This window comes from Cervus canadensis, chromosome 20 (assembly GCF_019320065.1).
Source record: "Cervus canadensis isolate Bull #8, Minnesota chromosome 20, ASM1932006v1, whole genome shotgun sequence".
Taxonomy (NCBI): domain Eukaryota; kingdom Metazoa; phylum Chordata; class Mammalia; order Artiodactyla; family Cervidae; genus Cervus; species Cervus canadensis.
The window spans coordinates 40,000,782-40,010,325 of record NC_057405.1 but is presented as its reverse complement, the minus strand read 5'-3'; the positions used below and the strand labels follow the sequence as shown (position 1 = coordinate 40,010,325).

Sequence of the window (9,544 nt, the reverse complement as noted above, 5' to 3'; positions counted from 1 at the left end):
ATGTTGGGTGCATATATATTTATAATTGTTATATCTTCTTCTTTGATTGATCCTTTGATCATTATGTAGTGTCCTTCTTTGTCTCTTTTCAAATGTGCACTTTTAGACTGACTGTATAATGATCAAAAAAAAGATAGCCAATTTAATGCTAGTAACCAACCATGACAGAAGCTGAGGGAAAGTTCTTCAATCTCAAACATCCTACTTAACAATGCTCTTGTATGTCAAGAAATTAACCATGGGACAAACCTAATTTACTAGACCTGTTTTCATTCACGGTGCTAAATAATGAGATCTGTGTTCTTCTATCCAAGAAGATCTATGTTCTTCACCTATCCAAAAGAAAGATGGTACTAAGTTGGTGGAGGAGAATACAAAGGACAATAACCAGCTTTATTGAGTGGGATTTTTAGAAAGCTGTTGAAGAGTGTATGGACAAAGGGGGAAATTGATAGCATCCTCACCAGAAAATTCATAACATGTTGCCAACTTTTGGGAGCAAAGAGCATAACTTCAAAGCTAACCATGACCCTTGTTCCTCAAAAAAAGCCTTTTCAAGTTCTCCCCATATATTACAGCTTGGATAAATTCAGATCTGCCTATTTCAGGACCAAATAACATAGAGCAATGTCTATCTGTTACCAGGTTTCAATTGGACATGCGTGGTATTGCTTGAGCCCTTCTTGGTAATAAATATTAAGCAAAAATCACCATTTTGGTAGTAAATATTAAGAGCACAGCAAGCGAACACTAATTTGAATATGAAAATGGTTGAAATGAGAGTACTGACTCCCACCAACCCCTTTTTAAACAGCCTTGTCTAACTGATAAACATGACACTCTGTTCACAGGACCAACATGGAGACAGACAGACTAACAGGGATTAAGCAAAGAATTCCCTTTTGGATGAGATCATGAGAAGGGAAAAGTTAAAAGATTTACACGTGCTTGGGTTCCAGGCATGACTCATCAAATCATACTGAAGGATAAGATGCTCAAATGCCCAGCTGATTTTAAAAGTGCTCGCAAACAGATCACATGTCATTTGCGACATATGATAGAAACTGAATACTGTTCTTCACTGGAAACTGCTGGAGTTTCAGATTTGAAAGCAATCTGATGCAGATGTTTTCATGTCCTTTACAAACGAATACGGCTAGCTTGCTGATGAGTACTGCTAGACTCCTCCCACTACAGAACATCAGATAATCCTGAGATTAAAATGATCTATAATAATTTGGATAAGATCAGAGGAATGGTAAAGTGACAGAGAAAACAGAGCCCTTTGATAAAGGGCAAAAGGTACATTTGAAAACTAGGGACAGGGTTGAAGTTCAGAGGGAGTTCCTCAATACCTATGTGTAAGCAGGTTGCTTCACTACCAGTGGTAGTGCCCACTGAGGATCCAACTACCCCCATCATTCCGTGCTCTGAATTCTGATTCTCTCCCAACCAAGGTAAAAGAGGCTACTTCGTTCACTGACAGGAATTGCACAATAAAATCCACATTTTTCTGTGTTCATAAAACAAAATGGCATGAGATACCCAAGCAAAGCAAAGGCAGATCAAATGATGATGTAATTCCACTGCCCCTGCTGAAATCACCAATGGGTCAAAGGACTGTACTTGATATGAAGACAAAGAAACCACATGAAAATGGCTTTAGGAAGGATTCCCCAAGAACACACTTGGCAAGTGGATGATATCAGCATCTTACTGGTAACTCCAGGAGTCTATAAATTCATGTTACACAGAACTGACACCTGTAGTCAGTGTCTCACCCAACTGCTGCAGTGCCCTGCAGAAATGCCTAGGCTGTAAAGAGTTGTCTCAGTGAAAGGGACACACTTTCAGGGAAGCCCATTCACGACGACAGATCCAAGCCAGCACATGAATGCCCAGCTTTCTCAGCTCAATGTGACAATGCTGCGAGTCCACTTAAGTTTCAGAGCTCTCTGTCACGTTGGCCAAAAGGCACAGTGGCCTGCATCACAGCTTGCCTTTTCTCTCTGCTCGATCTTGCTTCCTTCCTCTGCCTTCCAGGGGTATAGATTTTGAGGATAATTCCTAACCAATACCACAAATGGTAAATTCCATCCCAGAGTCCACTTCCCAGTGTATGCCACCTAAAACTGCTGATAAGCAGGACTGAGGCTTTAGAGCATCATCAATCATCAGTTGTAGTCTGGCTATAGCAATAAGAGCTTCATCATTAACTGTAGGTGGAGAACAGATTAATACTGGTGGCAGCCTAACTGATAAAATTTCCATCTGTGGTAAACTGGAATTGTATAATTCAGTTAGGGAATTCACTAGCTGGCTTCTATCAGATATTTGACAAGTATGCGGGAAATTGTAATTATGAGGAAATGCGTGAAGTAACATTTAAAAAAAAGAAAATGAAAGGCTTACAATCATTAATATGCAATTGAAAATCAAGTATGAAAGCCAGCTGGCCTTCCTGATAGAACACAAACAGGCTCTCATCTACTGTAGAAGGAATTCAAAATTCCTGCTGAATTTGGTCAAATGCTTTTTCTGTACATTTTGAGATGATCACATGATTTTTATCTTTGCTTTTATTAATGTAGAGGTTGTTAAACCATCCTTGCATCCAAGAGATGAATCCCGCTTGATCATGGTGTATGCATTTTAACTTATTATTGAATTCAGCTTACTAATATTTTCTTGAGAATTTCTGCAACTGGCCTATAGCTTTTTGTTTCTGGTAATGTTCTTATCTGGTTTTGGTATCAGGATATTGCAGGCCTCAAGAAATGACTCTGAAAGCAGTCCCTTTTCTTCAATATTTTGGAAGAGTTTGAGAAAGACTGCTGTTAATTTTTCTTAAAATGTTGGATAGACTTGACCAGTGAAGCCACCTGGTCCTGGGATAGAAAAAAATAAATAAATGATGTAATCAGCAAGTGGATCTGAGTTGTGCAGGGACAAGACTGTAATGTTTGCTAATGTTGCTAATGGTACCCTTCCCAAATACTACTTAAGGTGAGGAGTGTATGTTTCCTAGCTGATGTGAGTGTTGGCTAATATCAACTCACACCTGCTCCCCTCTCTAGGGAATTTCTCTCAGCCAGAAGGAAGCTAATTTGAGTGTGAGGGCACATGCCAGCCCAACCCATCTCCCTGGGGTAGAACTTGGCCAAAGACTTTCAATAGACTGCTCCATCTGCCTTTAGCTGGATTAAATCTATATAGTACCTTTACCTAAAAACTTTACTGTGAGATCAGATGAGACACTCTCAAGACCCAATTCTTTCTCCCCCCACCATATCTTGCTTTCCTCACTTTCTGCTGAGAGTACTCCCACAATAAACACAGGCATAAGAATCCCATTATCAAGCTTTGTTTCTAGGGAACATGACCTGTAAGTCTTAGGAACAAAAGGAACATAATAGGAACCTGAACAAACGAGGAAACAAGAGAGTAGAGTGAATGCAGGTAGACAGAAAGCAAGTTCTCTCTACTCAATAATTTTTCATGGGTTTCCACTAAATCCTGGTTTCCCTGGTGGCTCAGATGGTAAAGCATCTGCATGCAATGCGGGAGACCCAAGTTCAATCCCTAGGTCAGGAAGAGCCCCTGGAGAAGGAAATGGCAACCCACTCCAGTATTCTTGCCTGGAAAATCCCATGGACAGAGAAGCCTAGTAAGTTACAGTCCATGGGATCGCAAAGAGTCGGACACGACTGAGCGACTTCACTCACTTTACACTAAATAGAGTAGAGTTAGAGTCAGTTTCACTGGACGTGAATACAACAAAGTATACAAAAACTACTTAAGGAATGAGTGAATTACAAACAGAAACAATTATAAAAGTAATAAAGGCAGGTGGGGCGCCTGGGGGTCCCGGGTGGCAGTGTCGGCGGCACAGAGGAGGCAGGCGGCCCAACCCGGGCCCAGAACCAGCCCTCAACCCGCAGCTTCAAGCACCGGGTCCCGGGCACCCAGGTCACGGCCCACCCGGCCGCCGAGGCCCAGTTCGAAGAAGACTCTGCTGCTGGAGCTCAAGGGGCTGCAGGAGGAGCCAGTAGAAGGCTTCCGCGTGACCCTGGTGGATGCGGGCGACCTGTACAATCCGGAGGCGGCCATCTCCGGGACTCCCAACACCTGTTACGAGGGTGGCTACTTCCAGGCGCCTCGCGAGCCCCATCGACCACCGATTCCTCTCACTCCCTGCCGGTCTTCCTGCTCCTGACCACGATGTGGCATCCCTACATGTACGAGACTGGGGACCGTGCATTTCCATCCTCCACCCCGCCCCCAGTCTGTGGACCCCAGAGGGTGGAGCAGCCCTCCGAATGGTGGGATCCCACCCAGAGCATCAGGACCATCCCTCCCAGCACCATCTCCCGCTCCACGAACGCAACGCCTCACCCGCCTGCGTGGACACCTCCGTGATGTGGCCAGAGAAGGATGCGAGCCGAGGCAGGGCCAGGAGCACGCGGACACCACCCGCCAGCAGGTCCTGGGGGACCAAGGCAGGGGCGGAGCCAGGCGGCGTGCACGCGCCCACCCAGCTCACCACATCCCGCGCGATCACGAGGCCCCGGCACCCTCCAGGGTTCAGAGCTCTTCCATCGCGAGGACTGGGAGGCCGAGGCCAGAAACTGCTTCCGGGTCGATGAGGATGACCAGGGCAATGAGGGGTCCTGGCACCGCGTTCCGGGGAATAGAGTCACAAATTTTTCACCTCAAAACAGAGGTGACATAGATGTCTTAGTCATATTAAATAATGTATGCCTCACAATGCTGTTGCAGAATCTTAGAGCAATCTCTTATGGTCTCCAGCTACTGCTTAGAGGTTTTCACAGTTTCTGCACATCATTAGATTAAAGTGAAAGTCGCTCAGTCGTGTCCTAGTCGTCTCCGCTTTTTGCGACCCCATGGACTCTACAGTCCATGGGATTCTCCAGGCCAGAATACTGGCGTGGGTAGCCTTTCCCTTCTCCAGGGGATCTTCCCAACCCAGCGATTGAACCCAGGTCTCCCGGCTCTGGATTAAATCCATTTAAGGCTCCACTGTCACATGTATATTTCCTACAAAAGAATATATTCTTCAGTTCTTTCACACACATCCTCATTTAGAAAACATTGATATACTGATTTTAATGCATCTGTTTTCTGAACTATAAATTTTACAGATAGTTTTAGGAAGTTGTGGTACTTTACATGTCAACTTGGCTGAGCTGTAGTACCCAATTATTCAATTAAAAATGAAGTTAGATGTTGCCATGAAGACATTTTATAAATGAGGATAAGATGGGCAATTAGTTAACTTTAAACAAAGATAATTCTCAGTAATCTGAGTGGGGATGGTCCAATCAGTTGAAAGACCAAAACTGAAATTTCCCTGAGGAAGAAGAAATTCTGTCACAAGACTGCAGCATCAGTTCCTGCCCAAGCGTTTCCAGCTTGTGAACTGGCCAGACAGATTTCCAACTTTCTAGGCCCTGTGATCCTATCAACCAAATGCTTGAAGTAAACCACTGTATATGTGTGTGTGTGTGTGAGTGTGAGTATGTGTTGGTTCTGTTTCTACTTGTTTTGTTCCATTGGTTCTGATTCTTGGAGAAACCTGACTGATACAGAACTTTTTATTTTATATATATAATAATATTTGGTCTAGAAGCAACTTACATACTGATAGCCTCTCTCATTAGCTCAGTGCCTTGAACACATTAGCTCAGTGCTATAGAACACACCTGCAGATGCTTGCCTGTCAATTATCAATTAGTCCAGAAATCAGCAAAGAGAACCCAATCTTTGATATTAGTTCAGTTCAGTCATCAGTTGTATCCCACTCTTTGCGACCCCATGGACTATAGCATGCCAGGCCTCCCTGTCCGTCACCAACTCCCAGAGTCTACCCAAACCCAGGTCCAATGAGTCAGTGATGACATCCAACCATCTGATCCTCTGTCATCCCCTTATCCTCCTGCCCTCAATCTCTCCCAGCATCAGGGACTTTTCAAATAAATCAGCTCTTCACATCAGGTGACCAAAGTATTGGAGTTTCAGCTTCAGCATCAGTCCTTCTAATGAACACCCAGGACTGATTTCCTTTAGGATGGACTGGTTGGATCTCCTTGCAGGCCAAGGGACTCTCAAGAGTCTTCTCCAACACCACAGTTCAAAAGCATTGATTCTTTGGCACTCAGCTTTCTTTATAGTCCAACTCTCACATCCATACATGGCTACTGGAAAAACCATAGCCTTGACTAGACGGACCTATGTTGACAAAGTAATGTCTCTGCTTTTTAATATGCTATCTAGGTTGGTCATAACTTTCCTTCCAAGGAGTAAGTGTCTTTTAATTTCATAGCTGCAGTCACCATCTGCAGTGATTTTGGAGCCCCCCCCCCAAAAAAAGTCAGCCACAATTTCCACTGTTTCCCGATCTATTTGTCGTGAAGTGATGGGACTGGATGCCATGATCTTAGTTTTCAGAATGTTGAGCTTTAAGCCAGCTTTTTCACTCTCCTCTTTCACTTTCATCAGGAGGCTTTTTAGTTCTTCTTCATTTTCTGCCATAAGGGGGTGTTATCTGCATATCTGAGGTTATTTATATTTCTCCCAGCAATCTTTATTCTAGCTTGTGTTTTCTCCAGCCTAGAATTTCTCATGATGTACTCTGCATATAAGTTAAATAAGCAGGGTGACAATATTCAGCCTTGATGTACTCCTTTTCCTGTTTGGAACCAGTCTGTTGTTCCATGTCCAGTTCTAACTGTTGCTTCCTGACCTGCATACAGGTTTCTCAAGAGGCAGGTCAGGTGATCTGGTATTCCCATCTCTTTCAGAATTTTCCACAGTTTATTGTTATCCACACAGTCAAAGACTTTGGCATAGTCAATAAAGTAGAAATAAATGGTTTTTTGGAACTCTCTTGCTTTTTCGATGATCCAGCAAATGTTGGCAATTTGATCTCTGGTTCCTCTACCTTTTCTAAAACTAGTTTTAACATCTGGAAGTTCACAGTTCACGTATTGCTGACGCCTGGCTTGGAGAATTTTGAGCATTGCTTTACTAGTGTGTGAGATGAGTATAATTGTGCAGTAGTTTGAGCATTCTTTGGCATTATCTTTCTTTGGGATTGGAATGAAAACTGACCTTTTCCAGTCCTGTGGCCACTGCTGAGTTTTCCAAATTTGCTGACATATTGAGTGTAGCACTTTCACAGTGTCATGTTTTAGGATTTGAAATAGCTCAACTGGAATTCCATCACCTCCACTAGCTTTGTTTGTAGTGATGCTTCCTAAGGCCCACTTGAGTTCACATTCCAGGATGTCTGGCTCTAGGTGAGTGTGAGAGATCACACCATCATGATTATCTGGGTCATGAAGATCTTTTTTGTATATTTCTTCTGTGTATTCTTGCCACCTCTTCTTAATATCTTCTGCTTCTGTTAGGTCCATACCATTTCTAGCCTTTTTTGAGCCCAATCTTTGCCTGAAATGTTCCCTTGGTAGCTCTAATTTTCTTGAAGAGATCTCTAATCTTTCCCATTCTATTGTTTTCCTCTATTTCTTTGCATTGATCACTGTAGAAGGCTTTCTTATCTCTCCTTGCTATTCTTTGGAACTCTGCATTCAAATGGGTGTATCTTTCCTATTCTCCTTTGCTTTTTGCTTCTCTTCTTTTCCTGCTATTTGTAAGTACTCCTCAGACAGCCATTTTGCTTTTTGCATTTCTTTTTCTTGGGGATGGTCTTGATTCCTGTCTCTTGTACAATGTCATGAACCTCCGTCCATAGTTAAGGGGTTCAAATATTTTGTCTTGTTGTTATGTGTATTATTAGCTCTATGAAACCTGAAACATTCCGTCAGCTTCTCCTATTTTAAATATTTACCCCTCAATTTGTCTGTTTCTCCAAAAGCTCATTACAATCTATATTTTGAATCAGTTGCTTTGCTCCATACTGAAAGTCACATATCTACCTTTCAGACAGAAGAGTTAACTTACATTTTGGCCACATCTCAGTATTTATCCCATGCCACAGCCTAACTCCACTAGGTCTGGAATTTTCTGATTTACCCCATCTAACAGCCTTCCATGACTTGGTCTTATACTCTTATACTATGTCACAATTAATTTGTTGCACATTGAATAAAATTATAGTGCTGTCAAGTAGCTCTTATTCAACATGGATTTGTAATATTTATGTGTCTGCTGCTGCTACTGCTGCTAAGTCCCTTCAGTCGTGTCTGACTCTGTGCGACCCCGTAGACGGCAGCCCACGAGAATCCCCCATCCCTGGGATTCTCCAGGCAAGGACACTGGAGTGGGTTGCCATTTCCTTCTCCAATGCATGAAAGTGAAAAGTGAAAGTGAAGTCGTTCAGTCGTGTCCCACCCTTAGCGACCCCACAGACTGCAGCCTACCAGGCTCCTCTGTCCATAGGATTTCCCAGGCAAGAGTACTGGAGTGGGTTGCCATTGCCTTCTCTGATTTATGTATCAGTATTCTGAAAATAAAAAGGTGTATTTGAGAGTCTTTAAATGAGGTAGCTTCAATTTATAAACTTTACAGTTATATAATAAAGTTAAATATACATAATGATAACACTAGCATTAGTGTTTTAATTTAACAGATTAAGTTTAGCTTCAGAAAACCCTCAATTTAAGGTATGTTAGCAATACTGTTGTTAACCTCATTGATTTTAGTGCCCTATGTGTGTGGTTCCATTTGATAGAACATTGGGTGTTGGATAATTTGCTATGTTATTGTAACAATTAAAATAATAAATCAGTAGATTCTATAACCAAGATACCGGACTAGAGAATGAACACTCCAGAGTCCTGGCTTCTTTCCCAGATCAGTCAATATCAATTACAAATAAAGAATCTCACCTGCCTATTTCATTTTCTCCATCTATAAATTACAAATGCTTAGAGTTACCAAGTTAAGCCTTCAGAGCAAGTTGTAAAGATTAATAAGTTAATGGTTGTAAAGCTGTAAATCCTCAATCATAAATTATTATGCAAAGGTTATGATTATATAGTTACTGTTTAAGTAAACAACATAAAATTATATTTAATCTTGAAATAACTGAGGAGATAGAACTGCTAACACACACATGCAATGGCTAGCTCTTTATTTGCATATTTCCAAGATGTATTTGAAGGGCATAAAGAGGCAATGATTTGCATATGCTAGCACAAAGGTGAAAATGAGAGAAAATCCATCATTTTAAAGTTTGAGGTTATTTTCTGATGTAAAAAAGTTGTTATCTGACATAAGTCAAAATCAAGTACAAAACTTAGCATTTGGCTGTGGGACTAATGCTTTAAACTATTTACCAATAGTCCCATAACAACTCTACTTCTCTCAGAAAAATGTATCATCAATTCTGTGATAAATACAATTCTTCAACCCTTATCTTTTACATTCAGGTTCCCAGATATAAAATCACTGACTTTTTTCACTTCAGGCCTTGGGCCAGAATGTCTCTTAAAGTCTGTCATTTTCTTTCTAAAAAATTGTATAATTTTTAGTGATACGGGATGAGAGACAGTTTGGTTAA

At 41.8% G+C, this 9,544-nt stretch overlaps 1 protein-coding gene across 1 annotated transcript in view; it reads left to right on the top strand.

Annotated features, from left to right (window-relative positions):
* The window catches only part of LOC122422711 (ubiquitin-conjugating enzyme E2 R1-like), a 9,599-nt gene extending 4,953 nt beyond the window's left edge, over positions 1-4,646 (top strand). The window contains 3 exon segments of the mRNA XM_043439329.1: positions 3,823-4,159; positions 4,162-4,369; positions 4,372-4,646. Of these exon segments, the coding sequence (XP_043295264.1) occupies positions 3,823-4,159; positions 4,162-4,369; positions 4,372-4,646 (820 nt within the window).
* The last annotated feature ends 4,898 nt before the right edge of the window (positions 4,647-9,544 follow it).